This window comes from Phoxinus phoxinus, assembly GCF_949152265.1.
Source record: "Phoxinus phoxinus genome assembly, chromosome: 7".
Lineage (NCBI taxonomy): Eukaryota > Metazoa > Chordata > Actinopteri > Cypriniformes > Leuciscidae > Phoxinus > Phoxinus phoxinus.
Genome location: NC_136882.1, coordinates 27,237,691 through 27,261,531, shown reverse-complemented (window position 1 = coordinate 27,261,531; position 23,841 = coordinate 27,237,691). Strand labels below are relative to the sequence as shown.

The 23,841-nt window shown below is 39.8% G+C and overlaps 1 protein-coding gene across 1 annotated transcript in view; it reads right to left on the bottom strand.

Moving 5' to 3' along the window:
• Nucleotides 1-23,841, bottom strand: part of plcl1 (phospholipase C like 1) — a 61,186-nt gene that overhangs the window by 10,808 nt on the left and 26,537 nt on the right. Inside the window, exons 2-3 of the mRNA XM_079619580.1 lie at nucleotides 7,888-8,511; nucleotides 4,287-5,978 (exon numbers count right to left, since the gene is read on the bottom strand). Of these exons, the coding sequence (XP_079475706.1) occupies nucleotides 4,287-5,978; nucleotides 7,888-8,511 (2,316 nt within the window). The remainder of the gene's footprint in view (nucleotides 1-4,286; nucleotides 5,979-7,887; nucleotides 8,512-23,841) is intronic.

Here is a 23,841-nt window from a genome sequence, read left to right as displayed (position 1 = left end):
TCCAAAAGAAAACATATTGTTATCGAGGTTTGAGTGGAATGACCAAATATAAAAAAAATATATAAAGCTTATATAGTATCAAAATCACTTTGTCTAGGGTCTCTATAAAACTGAAAACCACAACGTGTGTGTGTGTGTGTGTGTGTGTGTGTGTGTGTGTGTGTGTGTGTGTGTGTGTGTGTGTGTGTGTGTGTGTGTGTGTGTGTGTGTGTGTGTGTGTGTGTGTGTGTGTGTGTGTGTGTGTGATGTATACCCTACTTTATCATCATTTATTTATGTATTCTCTTTTCATGGTAATGCAACACAAAATGCCACAACAACGATCCAACAAACACAACAAAAATACATTCCATGACAAGAAAAACAGGAGTAGGATGAAGAAAATAAAAAATCTTATAAACTCCTACCCCATTTATGGGGACAAAGTTGGCAATATCCAAAATTTGTAAGTGAACACACAAAACAAATGAGACATAAAATAGTTATGTCACACTGAACTTGCATATTCATACTAAGGAAAGAAAAAGAGAGAGAAATCTGTCAGGAAACACAGACAACAAAGATAAAACGCCTCAGCTGGCAGAAGACACCCACACAGATTCCTGGACAACTCTAAACAAGAGAAAATAGTTCTAGACAGGTGTGCAACATCTCAAAGAACCTACTTCACGCTTCAGAAATCGCATACATTTGTATTCATGGTGGACGCACAAATTTCATGAACTCCACAGACAAAACTGGACCATGATATTACCATGTTGTCAGACATGTACCATGGTAATACCATGTTAAAACAATGGTAGCATGTTTACACATATTGCATACCAAAAGAGACATTATCAGCCAGCTCTTTATAATAAATTATATAAGGGTAACACTTTACAATAAGGTTCATTTATTAAACATTATTTAATGTATTAACTAACATGAACAATACATTTGTTACAGTATTTATGAATCTTTGTTAATGTTAGTTAATATGAATAAAGCTGTTCATTGTTTGTTCATGTTAGTTCACAGTGCATTAACTCATGTTAACAAGATTTTAATAAAGTATTAGTAAATGTCGAAATTAACATTAACAAAGATGAATAAATGCTGTATAAGTGCAGTTCATTATTAGTTAACGTTAACTAATGTAGTTAACTAATGTTAACTAATGAACCTTATTGTAAAGTGTTACCTATATAAGTATATCCAACTTTATCCAAATACATACAGTATATTTACAAAAAGTGATATATAGCAAATCTCAATTGCTTGGATTTGGATTGTCACAAAATGTGAACTATATTATCACCCAGCTATAATATATTAAAAGTGGATATAAGGCATGATAATAAAATATTATAAACCTTATGAAAATCATGAAAGCTGCTTTGAGACTATTTGTATTGAGAAAAGCTCTATACAAATAAATTTGACTTTACTTGACAGTAAGACTGGCATTCTTAGGGGCCGCAGAGCTCTCAGTGACTTATGCGTTTAGTGGAAAAGGCCACAGGAAGAGATGCAAAAGCATTCTATCAGATCCCACCAGGGGATGCACACTTGTGTGTTTGTTAGTGGGACTCTGATAGGTGTACACCCTCCCATGACATATAATTGTATGACGTCCTCGAGCTCCAAGCAACAAGAGACAAACAAATGCAAACAAGAGGCACAATCCCCCAGGACAGAATAAGTGTGTGCGTGAGAGATATATTTGTGATTTCACTGGATCCCTCGCAAAACCTCCTCTTCAAATAACCATATGGCACAGTGTTTGGTTTAAATCACAATAGCAGGGATTTAAATTTTTAAGCACCAAGGGCAAGTCTCACCCACACTTTTTTTATCACTGTCTACTTACAGAACAGTATTTCTATTGTGTAAAAACCTATTCAAATGGTTTTTACTGAACATGGACGTAAAGTAGATGGAGATACATACTGTAAGACTATTGTTGTTATCGTGCTAGAGTGTTTTATATTAATGTTGCTTTACAATCTGTTAGCCAAAAAAGATAATAGATTATTCTTTTAATAGAGATAAAGTGCAGTCTATTTTTTGCAGTCTATTGTATAAGTGGTGCAGAGCATTTAACAGGTTTGAACATGACAAACACAAACATTGTGCAGAGTAAACGCATGCAATAAATACAGAAATATGTATTCTCTTTCCCTGAACTTTCCTGTCAAAGTCTCTACTGTCCAATCTAATAATACATAATAATAACAACAACAAAAATGGAAGGATGTCTTAATTTTAAAGCATCAAACGTCCTCTAGCTTCAGCATGAAAGGCAAGGTATGGAGATTTGTTGAAAAATCATATTTTTGTGTCAATCAACATCCGAACATGTTTACATTAACTCAGTCTTATAATGAGAACAGTTCTGTGTTTCCTTTTAGCATCTTAAAAGAACCATTTTAACCAATGGTCTCTCTTCTATCAACTTAGCTCATGATGCTTTTAGGAAACGCAGCCCTGGTTTTCTACAAGGATTTTTAATGTGACCAAAAAGGGACAAGTGATAAACAGAGCTGCCATGCCTGTGCATATTGCTTTTTTAAGAAACTTGTGGTTAACTAGCACAACTAATGGATTCTGGTTCAATGAAAAAAATCTATGAAAAAATACATGATGATAGGATGTTTATGGAGTGCTTGAATGTGTCTGTAGTTGTTGATATAAACTAGTGTTCTTGAAAAAAAGAAAAAAAATTACACTTCAAAAATTACTAGCAAGATAATTCACTCAAACACACACTAACTCTCCTCAGACGAACTGTGTCAAATTTACGGTTTTGGCTCAAGCAGTCTTGCTTCACACCCAGAGCTCTGAGCCTGAATGTTTGTGTCCACTTCTTTGCGCTGGATTTCATAGATAAAATAAACCCTCACCTGCGCCAAGAAGCTACCTTGATCTGCATCTTGTAATTAAAGCTGTCTAAATTTGGCATGCAAGTGTAATTAGGCCCTGCTAAAAGAAAGGTCACATCATTGAAAAAGAATTATGCTGGAAGAAACTGGCACCCACAGCAGTGCAATGAGTTATCTAGACCATAGGTTTGAACTACAATCCAGTGCAGGAGCTTTTGTGTTAGCAGGCTATTAGGTTTTGATGGAGATCTTCCCTAATTACCGATCTAGGAAGAGTTGTGTTAAGTTGCACACACTTGCGTCATCCCTATGCAACCATGAGGACCGACTGCATCCATTAACCTCGTTCTTGTTGTGGATGACAGGTCAGTACTCAATACATTCATGTTATTCATGTACTGTATGTGACATTTCTGTAGTTGTCAGCTCAGGCTAATGCATGCTAAGAAATGAAAGCAAGTGCTGCAACCAGTGAGCGCTAACATTTAGTAAACTCACCACATACATCAGGATATGTTTGTCTTAACTACATAGAGAGAAAATCTAAATTGACATTATTTTGGGAGAATAAAAACACAAAAAAAGCAGTGACAATATTTTTTTTGTTACAGAAACAAAAGTCAGTGAGATCTTTACCTAACGGCAGTAAAATATACCATGCATTGGAATTACCTTGTCAAATACATCATTACAACCTCCTGAAGGAGGTCAGTGAGTACATATGTTATGTTATATGATATGGAACTGTGTTAATTTCGTATGCATTAGGTAATTAGTGAGACATGGCTCAGTTCCTGCCTCATTGACTGAATAATTCTGATTTCTGCCCTCAAGACTGATACACAGAGAAGCTCACCTTTGCACGCCAGTGACCATACCTCAGAACACAGGGTAAAAAAAACACTGGGCAAGGTATCATGTAATACATCCCTTGTCTCAACTATCAATCTCTTTCTTATGCAATCTTTTCACTAACCCAGACAAACATCAAACGACAGACCCTAAGTCCATCTCGATCATATTCGTATCTGAAATTTTTGTTTTTTTACGAACACGATTTCTGTAATATGGGCGGTTATAAATAATAATGTCAGTAATATTTTTTTTATAATTGTCTAATAATTATTTGAATTTGTTTAGTCGTAGAAAATCTACTATGTTTTTCTTTCAGATGTATTGCCGGTCATTTGTTTTGTCTGGATATATTTATATATCTCAGAAGGTCATAGCTGCAGAGTGTAAACAGCTGCTTCACAACTAATCTGAAAGTTCACTGTAACTGCCACTACAGGGCAAAATGCAAAAATCGCATGTGACTCTCAGAGATAGTGAAAAGGCGGCTTTAGTTTTATAAAGTCTTCCAAAATCACACATGAAATAAATCTGATTAACATTCATGATGTGGTAGTCTTTCTCTCTCACCTGGAACTCGAATGTTTCGTCAAACAGTGGGTCATCCTGGTTCTGGGCAGCAGTGCGAGTTCTCTGCTCTGTGCAGTCTGAAGGCACACCATGCAGTTCCAGCACCACATATGGGTCGATGACCTCTCCTTTGGCACCAGAGCCTTGTGGTTTGGGTAGACTATGGGCACTAATGACCTTCACCCTGAGTGTTTGCGGTGGTACACCAGGCACGCAGCCTTGTGACTGGGCACTGAAGTAGGAAACCTCCTCTCGCATGACTGCTGGACGAAGCACATACCCACACCCACCGTTCTGCATAAAACGGCCACGGGTCAGGTCTAGCATGGCACCTGGTGTCTGCTGGTTGAGCGCAACCAGTTGCACTCCTCCTTTCCAGTAGCCTTGTGGATTTGGGTTACTAGAATCTAGCCTTACTGAACTTGGCCGCACACGGGTTAGATTGCGCTTGGTAAAGCTCACAAGCTCCTCTGGGCTCTCGCTAGCAAGCCGTCCAGCCTCCCCTTCCCCGAGAGAGCACAGGGTCCAGTAGGTTGGGTCAAGTGTCATAGGTGTACCTGGTGTAGAAGGAGTAGAAGGGGGAGAATGCTGCTGGGACTGCAGAGTACTCGCCCGATGGGCATAAAAGTTGCGACTTCCAGTTCGAGCAACGGCAACGAGATTGGACAATTCACGCCGCAAACGGAGGCGCCTTGGCTGTGGGGGTGGGGGGACAACAAGGACCACCCCTAGTTCCTCCTCCCCAGGGATAGTCATTCTTCGCCCAGCCAGAGGACCACCGCCACCAATCTCCTCATCCTCCTCAGATACCTCTCCTTCAGAACCTTCCTCTTCTGGGGGCAGCTTCTTTCCAACAAGAAGCACCTTACCCTTTAGTTGCTCTGGGGAGGGCAAAGTGGTTGCGCGACCTCCCAGACTGACTGGCAGAGATTCAGGGGTATAGAGCTTGGATCCAAAAACCTTTTTTAGGTGTTGCGCAAGAGTACATTGCTGGGAAGGTGAGCAACGCTGGCATAGATGCAGCAGCAGAGGATACTGGGAGGTGAGAAAAGCATATTTGTTGACTACTTCTAGGGCACTGCGCAGAGTAACAGAACCGTGATGGTGGTGATGGTGATGATGGTGGTGGTGATGTTTTCCATCTGTACCATAGTCTACACCCAATAGTGGCTCCCCTTCTGGCCCATCTGTAACCCCCAGCTCCAGACACCGACAGCCAGCCTGCAGGGCTCGAGTGAGCCCCCCAAGATCAGCCCGGCCATGCACTTGGTCATCTAGCAGGTAGGAGCGGTAGGAGGCACTGATAAAATAATGAGACAGGGGCATCTTCATATCGTGGCACACATTCTGATGCTCAGGGTCTAACAACTGGCACTCAGTTGACTGTAGGTAGCGGGTGAAGCCATCCAATCCCAGTAAACCTCGTTCACGTCCAGCTGCAGAGGGCTCAAAGCGGCGAATAAGCTCTAAGCAGCCCTCATTGGTGGCCAATGACAGACCTTGCTCCGTCTCCAAGAAAAGGCGCAGGTCCTGAGCGTCAAGGCACTCTCTGTCTTTAGAGAGTTGCACTAGCAGGAAATAGACATCAGGTCGTGTACACAACTCGCAGTAGGCCTCCTGGAACTCTTCCAGTGTAACATGAGACGTTAGCTTCTCTTTGCTCCTCTGAATTTCCTTAAAGCGCAAACGCACCTGATAAAAAGAAAATAAAGAAAGAGAGGTATTAATGTATTTAAGTTTTAGATTCTAGAAGATCATTTATGGATAACAATTTGAGCTAGTAACCCAAATCCTGTTGTTTTAAAGTGTGATTAGGAAAGGATCAATTTACAAACTATGACCATTGTGCTACTGCTCAAGGGGGGATGCTTTGCTTTGAATTTGAAAGTATATACTGAATGAGGGACTGCTGTCAAGTGAGAGATGATCACTGATGACCAAGGCCTTGAGAGTTCTGTAGTCTACTGTAATTTATCATCTGTTTATGTTGGAAGCCTGTTTCGTCACTTTTTCAGGTTTTGTTACTTGAATAAAGAATGCTGGGGGTTAATTTCTTCCAATTAATGAGCAATCACAGTCCAAAACTATTACACAGACAAGAAGCATATCAAATAAGCAGCTTGCAGCATATAGTGATTTGAATCTTGAGAGACAAAATGTCACAAGTCAAACAAATTCAGGGACAGTAGCTCTTCGTGTCCAGTATTTTTTAAGATTAGGACACGGCCAGAAGCAAAGCGAGTCATTCCTATTCAGCCCTGTTTGCTTGCCCTTTTTGCCTTTACTTGTCTCTCTAGACACATGAAGCAGATGCCTCACACCCGCTGTCACAAAGACTTGGCCCTGTGGCTTCGGTCTGTCTTCCTCCTGTCCCCAGCTGTCCATTTCACACACAAACACACGTATGAATTTACTGCCATATTCAAAACCCTTCCATCGCTGCCCCTCAGCGGGGTTGACTAAAGCCCAATTTATACTTCTGCATAGAACTCCCGCCGTAGCTACGTCGTAGGTTGTGTGTAGCGCACGTACCCTTTGGTGTACCCTGACGTGCACCTCTCCAAAAATTTAACAATGCGTCAATTCTACGCAGACGCAAATAATGTGATTTGTCTACTAGAATCCCTCCCTCGGGTTTCACATGCTTCCTCTGCATGTGTAATTGCGCATCAACGCGGAAAACGGCGCAGAAGTATAAATGAAAACCAACGCGTTGCCTACAGCGTAGAGGCTCCGGCGTAGGTCCGACGCAGAAGTATAAATCAGCCTTAAGGGTGTACTCACACTAACCGATCTAAACCGTGCCCGAGGGCGTTTAACCCTTAAAGTCTGGCTCGTTTGACTAGTGTGATCGCTCCTTGCCATGCTCGGTTTGCTTAACCATCCCTGGCCTGCTTGGAAGAGGTGGGCCAGAGCACGATTCAGTTAGGCTCGGGTGCGGAACACATGTAGTGTGAGTGCTAACCGTGCCAAACCATGGAACAGCTGTGCACCACTGTCATCATTAAGACAGCAAACATCTATTACTATTTGGACAGTACACTTTTCAAATAATTTAATTAAACCAAGCACCGGTATATTTAGGTAACCAGGGTCTGGTTCTCACCTTATTAATGAACAGAATTGTAGTTTGCGAATAAAGCTGCAAATTCCTCCATCATAATAATCTTCTGATATGTGCAGCACAATTAAAGTGAAAATAGCTGTGCAGCATAAATGATAAATCTATTACGAGGTCTATTAGTGCCAGGGCATGGTACAAGACAACCGTGCCTAGTGTGAGAACACCCTAGTCAAGCTAAGTAGTAATACAGAGAGACGAGCTCTGGAAGAGCCACCTAAATTCTACACCAATCATATTGCTGTTCAAATTTTTGGCTCTCTCAGTGCTCGTTTTATTTATCTCTCTCACTGCTATAGGACAGTACTATGATTCTTATTTGATGGGTCCTACATAGAAACTGCTGCAGTATAGGTATTTCTGATTGCTTTCAATTTGGGGAGTCAAATATTCAGTATTGTTTGGATTTTTCTGTAACCCTTTAGTAATGAAATGCAAGATTTTGTGGTTGATAAACTGAACAATAAGGAAATGTGTTACCTTTGCCTCCTTAATTCCAGGACAGAGTTTACAGATGGTGGCCACTGCTGTATCTTCAGACACGATTTCGTGTCCATCCTCATCAACCAGGGCAAACTCTGCCGCCAACCAGTTCCGCCTCATCTTGCTTCCAATGCTGGAGTCTCCCAACCCTCCATCCCCTCCACTCCCTCCTCCAATGACACCAGGGTGAGACAACAGATACCTCAATCCTGTTACCCAGATGTTGGCCACATCTGCAGAGAGAGCAACCAGGTCCAGGGACTGATACTCATCACCATGAATGATGGAGAAGGCTGCTTCTTCAGCCAGGTGATCTGATGGGCCGTTATGGAGGAAGGTCTCAGTGCTTTTCCCAGTGCGGACCTCCCGAATGGCGGAGATGTCAAGTCGGGCTCGATCACCATCTTTCTTGGAGGGTTCCCAACGAAGGCAGGCCAGATCAGGGTCCAATGTGTAGAATCGCGAGTAGATACGCATGTTGGGACGCACCTTCTTCAGCTCGCAGCCACCCTGCATGAAGGCAAGGCAATCTGCAGCACTGCTCACCTTCTTTTCTGATGGAATACTGCTAAAGGAAACCGTTTTCTTCCTCCCACCACTGACCTTGGCCACTGAAGGGTCCTTGGGGAAAAAAGAAAGAAAAACATTAAGCACCATATGAACCACAAATGAAGAAAACTTCTATGTCATTTGTTGTTCTAGTAAAGCATCTTAGAAACAAAGCAAGATGGAAATGATCTCATTCATCACAGAAAGCTTTGTGTTCAAGCATGTCTCTAGGTTTAAGTCCAAACAAATGTGGCATGTTTCAGCATGAAATGACTTTTTCACGAAACCACTGAGGCAAAATTTGGACATTAATGGAGCTTCATGCCATCTAAGGGAAATGAACAGTGCTATGAACTATGGCCTATTCAGAATAAACCAACCACATTCTATATTACATCACTGGACTGTGTATTGCCATTGTCAGATGCTAAAATATTATGCCTATTATGCAATTATGCCTATTAACATTTGAAAAATAGTTATTCGTTGTCACAAATTTCACCCCTCAAGGTTCAGAGTGATGAAACGATAATGAAACTTATGGTGGAACTGTCACCTTGCCTGACCTACTGAAAGGAAAGGAGATAAGAGGTGTACTGTATGCTTGCTGGGGCTGTTGCTGTTTTTTTTTTTTTATTCTGCTTGCAGTACTGGCCTATTTACGTCCTAATACCTAAAATCGAATCCACAACAAAGGCTCCTGATGGAAACACATTATGTCATTGCAGTAGTTAGAATGTGTAATCTGGGATTTCCACTCAAAGCCATTTGGCACTAATCAGACTGCCTCTTAGATGCAGGGAGTATTCATGCAGAAGCTAATGAACTTCAGGCATACCAAATTTCAAAGATGGGCTTAATACAATTAAGACATGAATGGTCCCATTAGAATGTCTTCAGTTACTTTGTGTGTCATAACTATTCAAGTCAACCAGACATATCATTTTTATCTGGTGGATATTAAAATTGGCAGGAAAAAAAATAAACAAAAGACTCAACCATATCTGTCTACTAGGGACCAGAATATCATGTAAACTTGAGAAGTGAGCTCTTATGACTTGGGCTAGTAAGCAACTACCCATTATTATCACAATTCATATACTTTTTAAGTCAAAGATAAAACAAGCACCCCCAGAGCTTTAACAAACACCACAATTCTGGAGTTCTTCCGCTGAGCAAAACCTCCTTGACATTCAGACCAGAGAAGCAGTGAATCAGGTAAGGTCAGAGAGTACAGTGTGCAGCCACTGAGCACTCTGACATGCTCATTTGTCTTAGTTTGTCTGTTTTTTATGCAGCTGGCAGACTCCATTCCTCAAAGCTGCCGTGCTTCTGGATCAGAACCTGCCTGACGAGCCGACAGCCTGCCGCTGTGAATCCAGGTCAGCAGGTGTTTGAGCAGACTGGGTGATAGCGGGGCTGAAGCAATCGGGGTGAGCCAGGCAGTACAGTCGCGCAGGTTAGCAGCCGTGACCACGCAAGGCTAAAATGCAACTTTAGTGGTTAGACTGCCAAGGGCACCATGAGAAAGAGGCAAAAATAAGCAGGTCGCTCATCTGTCCGTCCATCCATCCATGCCGGCTACCCATCAGGGTTCTCCAGGAAACTATGACGACAAGTCTGCAAAGCTTTTAATGTATCGTTCTGGCCTAAAAGGGCATGTATCAGACTTAATCCCCCTAAGCGCACTTCACTTAGCATTGTTTTTTTCAAAACATAAATGTGTTTTGTTTTTTTTGTCTTTTCCAACCTAAGAATGGAGAGTCTGCTGGTGAGGATGGCAGTATGGAAAGGATTGTAAGTGAGTGAGTGTTAGAAGAACAGCCAAGGAATATGAATAAAAGGGTAAAGCACATAGCAAGGGTAGCAAAAAAAGAGAGATGGGAGAGATGGGAGTGCAACAAAACACGAAAACACTGCTGGAAAAATAGGTAGTAGGTAAAATACCATGTTTCCTCAATCTAAAAATTACGCTGACATTATAAGCAATTTCCACCATTAGTCGGAGAGTGATAAGAGTATCAGACACAGCAAGGGGAGCTAGCAGATGAAGTGTGGTTAAATTTAGATGTGCTCCCATCTCCACTTAATCAAGGAAAAGAGGAGGAGAATAGAAAGGGAGCTCAGGCACTAGAAAAGAATGAGATAATAATTGGAGGTTGGGTGGACAGAGAAACTGAGGACAGAGGAGAAAATGAAATGTACTAAAAAATAAGGGGAAAAAATAATAGTACTAAAATGCGAACCCTTTGTCTATTCCTACAAGAGCTGACTGGTTTTAATAACAGTCACATCCCTGCCCTTTCAAGCTCATCAGTGATCTGGCAGCTAAAACCCACAACGACATCAGCCTTGACTACTACCGAGTCCTCACTGAACCTTTCCAATGCTCCCTAAGGCTAAATTCTTTCACACAGCACAGAGTTTACAACTGTCATCTGCTTGAAGTCAATTCAAACACTCAAGACTGAAAGGAAGATAGAGTGAATAAAACAATTTAAAATCAGCATATCTGAATGATTTCTGAAGGATCATGTGGCACTGAAGACTGGCGTAATAATGGTGAAAATTGAGCTTTGCAATCACGGGAATAAAGGACATTTTAAAATATATTAAAATAGAAAACTTTTAAATTGCAACAATATTCCACAATATTAATGATGTATTGTATTTTGGTGCCACCATTATGCATCACTCTGTATGTTGTTAAGCTTACAAAAATTGTCTGATGATCTGCTTCAGTAATCAAACAGTCAAAATGATTGAGATGGCCAATCAAATCAAAGTAGCGTCAAAGAAGCGTCAGTTTCATGTTGAAAGAGAATGAGGTACGATATAAAATAGTGAACCATTTAATACACGTCAACTGTTTTGCGTTAGAAATGTTAAACGACAAGAGAGTAACATCCAGTTGTGGCAAACTACTTGTCTTTTTTTCTTTAATATGGCCTTTTTTAATTGAAAATATGCATTTACATGATTGATGCAGTTTCTAACGAAGTGTGAGGAGACCAGAAACGTTTTACATTTTCAACATATTAGGCATACAAATAAATGTAGGCTACATGTGTGCACATTTCAATGCTGGTTTATGCAAAAATGATTTGCAAATAGTTCAAAATTATCATTTCTCAACTAGAATTTGACCCAGAATTTCCTTCACTGTTATATTTCTTAATGCTTTATCAAAAAAAAAGGTCCCCCCCTTGATTACTGTAAACTATCCCTTTGGCACATCAGCTCATTAACCCACTCACAACACAGTCCACTAACCCCACCCCAAAATACCACCCCGTACCACTAACTTCATCAGCTGGAACAACACCTGGTTCTGTAATCCACTCCAGCCAAGCCACGGAACAAAACTCCAATCCAGCTAATGATCCCAGCTCTGAGAAAGCAGTAGATTAGTGCAGCCGCGGCGCTCCCACCCCATGAGACTTGAGGGGTAATCCGTGCCGGATGGAGAGCCAGTGATTTAGTAGGGTTAGAGGGGAACGCTCATGGATTAACTGACAATGGGTTTAGCAAGCCGTCAATCCTACGGTCCAACTAATTGAAAATGTTGATGTGTGGATCAAAATAGAATTATGTCATGCAGAAATGTGAGGCAGAGTTGATCTCCTGACATTGAGCTTGTCTATAAACAGCTTGAAGGATGAAATGTGTTGTTAAAGCAAATATGAGTACAGCAAAAGAGAGATTATCAAACACCTGTTCTTCCCAGGAGCAAAATATAGAGGATGGTAGGGAAGGTTGTGCATAAAGACTACATTAAATGAATCTAGGTAACCCTTCACTTTTCTAAGGAATACTGATAAGTAATTTAATAAAGTATAGCAGAGTGTGAAAAAAAAATGTGTCTTCCAGCAGAATGTGAATAACTCCTGCCTAATAACAACTGGCAGCTATGGAGAATTCAATGCTCCAACTCATCAATTGGAAATTGCTTTATAATTAAATGCATGCTGTAAAAATTAAACAGGTGATGATTACACTCACTGAACCTGTTATACCCGTCTGTCCTGGAATTAAGAAATAGTTTTATTACTTCACACAGTGCATCATTGCCCTAATCTAATCTGTGTTGATTAATAAACATAACATTTTCTGGGTGTAAAAGTACTGGTAACTATTTGTAGAAGATAGAAATGTTAAACCATATGAGACTGGCATTCAATAAATTGATTTATGAACCGTTTTATTCTGCGTTCAATACTTCAATGAGCTCTATTAGCCTTGTAACAACTACTTAAGAGACAAATCTAGTAATTTTCAGGTTTTATTATCCAAATTGCTTTACTTTATTATCTATCTAGCAGAAGAGTTTTCTGCGAGCCAACTAGAAGCTCTGGAATAGAGAAAAGCAGCTCACGTCGATAAGCATGATTGCAAAATAGCATGGCCGGTCTCACACGATCAAGTAATTGCAGACCATTCCCACAATCAGGCTCCTCTTATCACAGTTTTTCACAGCCTACACATTCATCAGCCTACAGGTTGCATTCACAGGTTCCATTCTGAAAACAATCAGTCCTCAGGCGGTCTTCAAAGCTACCCCGAACAAGCAGAGAAACGCTCAGATATGCCACTTACTCACACGTCTGCCAAGAGTGATTTTCAGGCACTATTTGTTTTCTAAAAAGCTCCTCAGCACTCATACTTCCTAAGACCGAAGAGAGAAAGACTTAACTAGTTAACTAAACCAGAGGATCTCAAACCGGAAAGCTGTGAAACTGGGTCACAGGCCTATGCTAAAATGTAAAAAAGAAAATGCAACTAAACATTAAACGGGCAAAGAAGATCAAGATCGTGCGTCCAAACAAACTACAGTATTTTGGTGCATTATTCTGTCACTTAGTAATATGATTAATACTAATAAAATATTTGGCCCAGTGTCTTCCATCTGTTAGGCTGGTAAATCACACTTCTGTTGTTTATGCATTTACAGAATTGTCAATTACAAATCTGCCTATAAATTTTGATTGGATGAGCCACATTTTAAAGGCACCTATTAAAGTGCCTAATTTATGTTTCTTTGCAACCATAAACACAGTTGATTTAAGGAATATATTACTTGGCAGATTCATTCTTTATGATGATTTTCAATCATGATGATTATAATAATAAATGTAACTATTTATTGAACATTTCTGTCATGTGGTTCCAAACCTGTATGACCTTCTCTCTCCCGCAAAACACAAAAGAAGATTTTTTTGAAGAATGTTAAACTGTTTTGCCCATACAATGAAAGTCGATGGGGTCCGATGTTGTTCTAATCTGAACCACTGCTTAGACAAAACAGTTTAACAGTTCAACTGTATTTTAAGAAAAAAAAGGTAATATAGGTTTCAAACAACATGAAGGTGAGTAAATTATGAAAGTTTCATTTTTGAACTAGGAACTACCCCTTTAGATAAAAATAATAATGTTTGATCTAAAGGATAATGTGTTCATTTTGCACGGCCATGTCCAATTGACGTATATACCTTTGATATAATTTGTTACCCTTTGAACCATTGAGCTTGCCGTCTCCCCTTGCCACCCTACTTCAAAGAACCTCAAAGTCACGTCCAGACCCTGCTGAGAGTCTTCACCCAGAGCAAGTGAAAGCCGACTTATAAAAGGGTATGTCATTCCATATTAACATTTCTGCTCCACTCCAAGCTGGCACAGGAGTCTGCCAAGAGATCCATGCTCTCTAAAATTCCAGCGCATCTAAATGGTTTTCCATGCAGTAAAACAGGAGAGGGAAAACTCTGGATGCACACAGCCAACACAGTACTGATGGAAGAGTACAAACAAGTTCATGCATCTTTTATTCACCCCCACACATTTAGACAGGGAACTAGGAACTTTTAATAATTGACTGTATGGCAAAAGTTAAGGCACCCATCAGAGAAAAAAAAACTTCTAAAAAGGCAAGACAAACAATTAAAGGCAAGACAGTTACATAAAATGTTTAGCGGTACATAAAATAATAAGCTATTAGACTAAGGCAGTTAAACAATTAAATGCAAGAACGTTACAGTCACATAAATTGTTTAACGGTATAAAAAGAATAAGCTATTAGACTATCTCTCCGGTCTCCGCTCCCTAGCAACTCAAGGTGAAAAACATGCAACTGGATAATACATAAGTAATGACTGCATTTTCCGCTGCATAACCTTGGTAGAAAATGCCTTCCAGGATGAATTCACAATCACCTGGGTTGACATTGTTTATTCAAGTTAAAGTGTGCAGTGCGCACACCTGTCTTCAGAAGCAGCTGCTGTTTTAGTGGACCGATTGGCCCAAGGATCGTTGTTGGGATGTGGTTCAGTGGCTAAGAAGCGGTGCTCTGAGCGCCTCAAACTCGGAGGAGCTGTTCCAGGCTGTTAATTACAAAAGCTTTTCCCAATCCCTCGGGTTAATTACAGCAGACATGAGGGAAGAGGCTAGGCCAAGCCTGGAGAACTGATCAACCCATGGAAGGAGATTTACACCACTTGTGTAGTTATCCACCTAATTTTCAATTTAAGAGCGAGTGCGGCCACTTTTAAACTGAATATGCAAGGCTTCCATGTCTGCCAATTCCCGATCGATCGATTTCCAAATCATTTCCCCAATCATTTCTTTCTATTTCTGTATTTTGTTATTTTTCTCCTATCACCCATACATTAAAAATACATTCATAATTAATTTTAATATTTAATATTGGCAGTCCTAATGAAAATAAATTCTGAAGCAGTTTACTAATGTGTCATCATAAACAAGAATTATCCACAATACTGTGTAATCCATTTGACTGCGTGGCTGTTTTTTTAATCAACTTACACCCAAATGTGGTAACACCTATTTCCTGTTTGATTTGTTTTTTGCACAAAATGAAACGCTTGCCTGGAAGCAATCTTATCTCTGTTGAAAGTGCAAGTGAAGGGATCCAGGCCATCGCAGCATGCCAAACAAGGCAGCAAAGCAAGTGCAAAGAGAAGCTATAGAGCTGGGAATGAGAGAGAGAGGGGGGGGGAAATTAACTGTCTGGCTGGCACTTACTCATGCATAAGAAACACGCTTGGATCTATGAATTCAGCTGCGCACCATGACTATGAGTGTGAAGTATAGTGAAAGGTACAAGAGAGAGGAGAGAGAGGCGAAGTTTGGGGTAAGACATTTGATCATGGAAATATATGTCCAGGCTCCATCCATAACAAGCAGCAATGTAAAAAAAAAAAAAAAAAAAAAAAAAGTACATGTACGAAAAAGCAGAGATAATTTACTGCTAATCATTTCCTAGTCAACAGAGACACAAATAAAATCCTTCACTATTTTTTATCATTATTTAATTTTTTCACTGTGGTTTTCATATAATATAACTTATTACTGTTCTGACACAATGTTTAGTAATAATTTAAACTATTCTACCTCCTACTTGTAATACTTCATGATTGGACTTATACTTCACCCTTTTATAACTTTTTTTAATCTCTTCAATTTCTCTGTTCTTGTCAAAACTGATTTCCCCACTTCCCGATGATCTCTATTTTAGGTTATCCCCATTTACTTTTCAACGGGTCTGCTCTTTTTGTCATTTTTTGAAATCCACCCACACTATTGGAGAGAAAACAACATTATAACACAAAACAATAAGCAGCAGTGATCTATAAAACTTGTGGAGGTGTAAAGTGATTTAACCCGGTCCACTGGAGCTTTCCCTTCTTTTGTTTGTTGCAGCAGTACATCTCTTTACCTGTCCCTTTAATAATGTTCAGCCAGGCCACTGGAAACCTCAAATGTCAAAATCTGCCGAAACCTCAAAACAGCCCTGAATATATATGACATCTTCTGCTAATACACCACTCAAAATACAAATTCCATAATGAAAACCACAAGACCATCAACCATAGGTAGATGTCTTCAAAATATGTCCTCTATTATATAATAATAATAGTTACCAACTACTACCTCCTACAAAAACAGAGAGAGAGAGGAGTCACGTGGGACCGCCGAGGAAGATGGCAGAATAGTTGTGTAGCTCCATAGGCCCACCAATATTTTCAATATATTCGAGCATATTCACTCCACATTTATACCAAAACTAGTGTCCTCGGGTAAGATAAAATACTTGGATAACGAAAAAGTGCTGTAGATCGCAAATGTCGACCTCAACATCGAAGTATTTTAAGGGGATAACAACGAGCCGCATGACGACCAGACAGACCTCGCCGACACACGAGTCGCCATCAACCCAGGCCACAGACCAAGGTTCAAAGATGGAAAACTTATTATCCGAAATAAGTAAAATGAACTCTACCCTGCAGTCAGTAGCGACGGATGTGTCATCAATAAAAGAGGTTGTCACTGACGTTAAAAATTCGGTGAGTGCAATCCAAGAAAGGCTGGACGAAGCGGAGGGCCGCATCTCCAGTATGGAAGATGTCACCTCGAAGCTCGTCGGTGACGGTGAGCGACATGATAAACGACTGGAAGTTATGTGGAATCGTATTGAGGATTTAGAAAACAGGAGCCGCCGCAACAACGTAAGGATGATCGGTCTAAAAGAAGGGCTGGAAGCAGGTGGATTGATCAAGTGCGTGTGTAAAATCTTATCTGAGGGACTGGGAATTGATCCGGATGGAGAATTCGAGATTGAGAGGGCGCACCGCGCTCTTGCTCCCAGGCCCAGTGCTGATCAACCACCAAGAATAATTTTGATTAAGTTTCTGCGTTCATCAGCCAGGGAGAAATTACTACAAGCGGCCAAAGAAAAAGGATCGACGGAATGGGAGGGATGTAGGATTTCATTTTTCCCCGACATGTCAAGAGAGCTGGCCAGGAAACGGAGGGATTTTACCGCTTCGCGGAGGATGCTGAGAAGCATCAACGTGAAATATACGCTGGCATATCCAGCCTCACTTCGTTTCACATGGCAAGGGAAGAACAAGGTGTTTACATCGAGTACGGATGCAGAGCAATTCATCAAAGAGCGTTGCGGGGCAAAAGAGTGACGGGACCAAATATTCTTTGCAAGATCCCCAAAGTGGAGCATATGGGTCAGGTGGGCAGATGATGAGTAGGATAACTGTGCTGTCTCGGAGCAGTTTTGACAGTCAAGGAAAGGCTGGATAGCTGATTCGGCACTCCACGGACCGCAATCTCGAGGTGTTTGAACGAAGACGGTCCAATGTTTGGTATGACCGTCCTTTTTTTGTTGTTTTTTGTTCTGATTTTTTCTGATATTAAGTTTGGGGTAGGGCTTTTTGTGTGCAGGACATCACACTATAAACAGTCATATGCATCATTGTGGAATAACCCTGACATCTGTATAGGGAAAGCAGTGGTGTTTTGGAAACAATGGCAGATTAAAGGGATGACTGTAATTGGTGATTTGTATGAGAACAGAATTTTTATGTCATACTCTGAATTGGTGAACTGTAACTGCTGATACCTGTAACAACCTGAAAACAATATGGCAGAAGGATTTGGGGATTAATATCCATGATAATGACTGGCGGTACATCCTATCTAATGTGGGCAAGAATATACGGGAAGCTAGGGGGAAATTCATTCAATACAAAATAGTACATAGATATTATTATACACCATCTAGGCTTTACAGGATGGGGATAGCTATAAATAATTTATGCTGGAAATGTAATAAAGAAGAGGGTACTTATTTACATATGATTTGGGAATGTTCTTTAGTTTACCCATTCTGGTGTAAAATTTTGGCAGTACTTGAAGAGTGGATGGGGTCTAATTTACCTGTGGATCTGCGATTATGCCTTCTTGGAGATAAATCGGTAATACCCAACATAGCAAAAAATAAATTTACCCTTATTAAGAGTGGTTGTATTACAGCTGCCAAGATGATTTTACGGAATTGGAAATGTCCCAAAACCCCGGACCTAAAAGATTGGGTTGATGGTATGATTGAAATTGCTTCATATGAGAGCATGTTGGGGAGACTGCATAATGAGGGAGAAATGAAAAAAACATGGGATCATTTTTGGCAACATATAAAAATGGTATAAATGAATAGGACTGCTTAACAATTGTTTAATTTCCATGTGTTTTTGTTTTGGTCATATTCCACTGAGGGTGACTACTGGCTGAGTGTATAATGGCAAAAGTGATTACTGAATAATGTGACGATGTACTCTAAAGTTTTGACTGTTGAACAATAAAAAAAGTTGAATTACAAAAAAAAAAAAAGAAAACAGAGAGAGAGAGAGAGAGAGAGAGAGAGAGAGAGAGAGAGAGAGAGAGAGAGAGAGATGTTTTAGTATGTGTGAGGTTGATACTTGAAAACCATGTAAAATGTTTTATATCAAAGTTTCTCTAATGTTGAAAATAACTGTTTTCAATGTTAATATATTTGAAAATGTGACATGATCATTCAGAAATGCTGATCTGATGCTCAAGAAAAAAAAAGAAAAAAAAATGATATATATATATATATATATATATATATATATATATATATATATATATATTATCAATGTGCTGCTTAATATATTTTTGTAAAAACAAACATGATGCTTTTTATGAATAAAAAGTTCAAAAGAACAGCATTTTGAAAAACTTTTTTTTGTTTAGGTACAATGTAAGTCTTTAATTTTTGGGCTTTCAGTCAAATAAAATGATTCACATTAGCACACTGCATGTAAAAATAAACAACACTTCTTTACATTTTTCCTAAGGACAAGGAGACCAGCCCCAACCTGTCAAACAAATAAATACATTATCAAGCTAAATATGCTAAATTAACAGGAATTCATGATGCCAAAGCTTAAAAACCTCTTATATTAATCCTCACGCCAACCATAAGCAAAAGTGAAGAAAGGAAAGACCACAGGAGAGAAGCAGATAAAAGAGAGAGAGAATTAGATGTGCAATGAGGACACTTAAAATGCAACTTGAAAGCAACAGAGAAAGGTCATTCAATAAAGGAGGCTGGTTCCCAATGATGCACAGTATCTCCTATGGGATGGAGAGCTCTCAGGCATCATAATTGATCTTTTGCTTATTCGTAAACAAAGGGGAAATAATAACACTGAGCAATAAACAGTCCAGAGGGGAAAAGGCAGTCACAAAGGACTAAAGCAACGTGAAAGAAATGCAGAGAGTGGAAGAGGATAAGGTCTGGAGAGCCAATCTTACCAATTGAAAGAGAAGATCGCTTGGAAAAGGCATAAGACATGAAGCCCAGTGGAGGGAGAGTGGGGTCATAGCTAGCTATAGAAGGATGTATGTGTATTATGCAAATAGCTGTTGAGTGTGTTAATACAGCGGCATACATAAGGTGCATCAAAACATTGTGCGATCACAGGTCTGTGTGTGAAAGTCAATGTGTACTTTAGCTGGGCACATTTCAGCTGTGTTTTTCTTTCTGCTCGTGTGTTTGGAAATGTCTGTCCACTGGCAGCTGTGTGTGAATGGCCGGGTGCCAGCAGGAATGGGGCGGCACAGAGGGAGGGCATCTAAAGACCACCGTGGGCCTCAGCTGAGGGGGTTAAATGCTAACAGCATGACTCATGGAGAACGCAAGGATGGTAAGCAAGGATGCTTCCAGTGGAGCCTTGTTTTTTTTAATTAAAATGATGTCTTCATTAACTCACCCTCATGTTGTTCCAAACATTTCAATTCTTCATTGGAACACAAAGATATGCTGAAGAACGGACAACAGAAAAACCCAGGCAGAGTAAGGGGAGTGGCCCTAGGTTGATTGAAAAGCAGATGTACAGAGGCACAAAAAGAAAAAGAAAATGGAGTGGCGAGGGGAATAACAGAGATTATGGCTGATGTCATTATTTTCCAGCTTTGGCAAGCATCAATATTAAAATCGAGGGCAGAAGGATCGCCTAAGGGAAGAGGTCAGCAGAACACGCAGGGTTCAGAGAAACACTCATCATCAGGACATTGCTAAAGGACAGGGCAGTGTGTCAAAATATACACTTTAAGCTCAAAAATACCAGTGATTTCATCTGACGAATTTACATGCAAAACATACGCGAAATCCTGTAGACCTGTAGACTTTTACAAAATACACACTTTTCACATTCTTATAGAATAATTTGTCAACCAACCATATTCAACAGTTGATATACACTACTGTTCGAAAAAAGAAAGTATAATGAAAACTGCATGTATTCTATCGATCAGCGGGAACAAAGCATGTGAAAGGTGAGGGAAACTCTGTGGATGAGTACTGAAGAACATGAGGGTGGAATATCTAGGGCTATGTATAGAGGAGTGGGACGTAAGCAGATATCTGCTGCTCAATATAGCCTGCTTATACACCGCCACGCATGTAGTCCTCAGTGGATGTTAAATAACATTACTGCGAGGTAGGATTGAAGAGATGGATGGAGACAGAGCAGTGGTATTTAGCTGTGGAACACAAACCTATGCTTTCTGATAGAGCGTAGAGAAGCATTCAGATACACACAGGCAGCACAAACAACAATGTTGGGAAGGCTACTGAAACAATAGCCTAGAATCCTGAGACACAAGGTAGAGATAAAGTTGCTTTATGCGCATACATGCATACACTGCAGTTCAAAGGTTTGAGTTCATTAATCATTTTTTTATTTTTAATAAATACTTTCATTCAGAAAGGATGCATTAAAATTATAATACGTGACAGTAAGGTTCTTTATAATGTTACAAAAAATGAAAAAATGTATATTCATCAAAGAATCCTGAAAAAAAAAAGTGTTCACAAAAATATGAAATAGCTGTTTTCAACACTGATAATAATAAGAAATGTATATTGAGCTCCAAATCAGCATACGAATATAAGAAGGATCATGTGAAACTGAAGACTGGAGTGATGATTCTGAAAATTCAGCTTTCCCATCACAGGAATAAATTATATTATAACATGTATTCAAATAGAAAACAATTATTTTCAATTGTAATAATATTTCACAATTAAATTACTGTAAAAAATTTGATCAGATTCTGTGAGCAAAAAAGCCTTTTTTATATATATATTACATGCAGACCCCAAAATGTTGAACAGTAGTTTATTTACTTGGTGAAAGAATTAGTTAATTATGGTCAAATAAATAAATAAAATACCAACTATAACCAACTAACTAAACCAAACAAACAAACAAATGAATAAAAGGGAATAAAAATTCCAAATGCCTAAAAACATTGCGAGTAGCAGCATTTAAGCAGTGAATTTTTATTCATTTAGTTAATTAAATGAAATGTCCAATAAAAAAAAAAAAAAAAAAAATACTTCCCAATATTATATTTAAGAGAGGGCAGTTTAGGACATTCAATTACTGACTCAGCTCAGTCAGCTAAAAAGCTGTTTACACAGTGATGTAGCATTTTGCAACGCCACAATGCTACTTTTTGGCAAATGAAGCTTGCTTCTGTAAAAGCTCAACTATTTTTAGCAGCTGAGCTACTGACAGGCTACTGAAAAATGTAGTTACATTAGCAGCATAGATACTTTTAGTTAGCTACTCCCCAACATTAGTACATACAAATGAATTCTGGGAACTGGAGGGTGTGTGGGGGTATTGGGGCAGAAAGTCAGGATGGTGGAAGGAGCCAACATATAAACTAAAGCAAAAGCGTTTGTCTGCCCACCTTTGGGGCAAAAAAAAAAACTCTTACATAATATAATCTGCTTATGCAACATACGAGAGAGCACAGCATCCTTCCCCACCCTCCACTCCTGTTCTCTTTGCCTCTCGCTCCTCTGAGAGATGACCTCCTCTGCACACGTCATTCACACAACCTCACACATACACAAACAAATGAATGACAGAACAGCTCTGGGGGGCCGTCAGAGACAAACATATACAGACGCTGACAAACTATTCCATTCTCACACACCAGCCAGCACGTAGTATATAAACAGACTAGAGTAAACAGACAAACAAAGTGCACAACTATTTAATACACACTCACTTGGGCCCCCTGTGAAACCATAATGAATCAGATTGAAAATTAAAAGATTAAAAAAAACTCTTCACTAATTTGAGTCCAACAACTACTATGTACTACACACTAAAAAATTGCGGGCTGTTTCTACCCATGCTTTGGTCAAATACGTCAAACGTTGGGTTTAGAGTGAATCAATTAATCAGACTTCCAACGCTACTAAAATATCCAGTGAATCGGTGAATAAAGTGAATCGGCTCTGTAGCATTGAAGCCATTTAATTTTTGTGAATCAGTTTGTTCGGATGGTTCATGAACACATTAACAAGCAATTCACTGCACTGTACTATGTTTTATGACTTATTGATCGAGAGTAACCTTAAATAAAAAAAAGATTGAGAACAGTCGTAACATTATTAATTTTTTGATCATGAAAATAAACTTTCTAATGCATATATAAACATCCTGTGCCACTCCATCCTCCCCTATCATTTCCTGCCTCTATACTTGACTCTCCTTTCCTATAAAGGCAAAAATTCCCAAAATATAAAACACCATGGTACTTTTTTGTTATTGTATTGTGAAAGGTGTGCATGTAGCGGAGGCATGCACACAAACAAACCTCCACAATAAATGCACATGCAAACATTCAGTAAGCCCATGTTGAGTAAATAAACACTGTGCTATTTGCTAAAAAGACTGGTTTTCAACAGATCAGGGGGTAATGTTAGCTACCAAAATATGAATATGCCTCTTCACGCCTACATGCTGTGCATGCTCTGAAAATCCTCTAACTCTCTTTCACACACACATAATAGCCCAATGCTTAGCTGAGGGCCAAAGCCAGATGTGTATCTATGAGTGTGTGGTGTGCGTTTATGGGAGCAGTGCTCAAAGATCGACGTGGGAACAGGGCAGAGGGAGAGACACTGCATCGAGTTCCCACACTGTGTCAACTAAACTACGGCAACCCGGATGGCTCTTCAAACTCGCACAGGCCATGTGCTTCAGGGCAGGCTGCACGAGTCCCGTGCAAAGTTGCAAACGTCAACAGCATGTCACACACAATGGGTCACAGCCAAGGGTTAAACTGGGCACAACGTTCTGGCACCATCAATTCAAAGGAAAAAAATATTCAGTGACACACACACACACAAACATCTTGAGCACAAGTACCTCTGTACGAGTCTAATTCCCTCTTGTATGTTCTTCCACATGATCTCACAGGTCCAACCAAGCGTGATCTGAACTAATCCAGTTCATATAGCCAGCATGGAGCTTTTCCTGCGCAGTTTCCTGCTAATACACCCACTGGACCAATCAGCCAGATTGGCGAAACGGTTCAAGAGACAGACACACACATGTGGACATATAAACTCGTCCCTGTCCTCAGAGACCAGTCCAATCATATTAAATTGGAACGGTCCATAACCACTCAGTCTGAAGGGCTTCTTGTTCAGCGAGTTTATAATAACGTCCAATTGTCTCTTGTTTGTCCTGTTGATTACGGTGACAG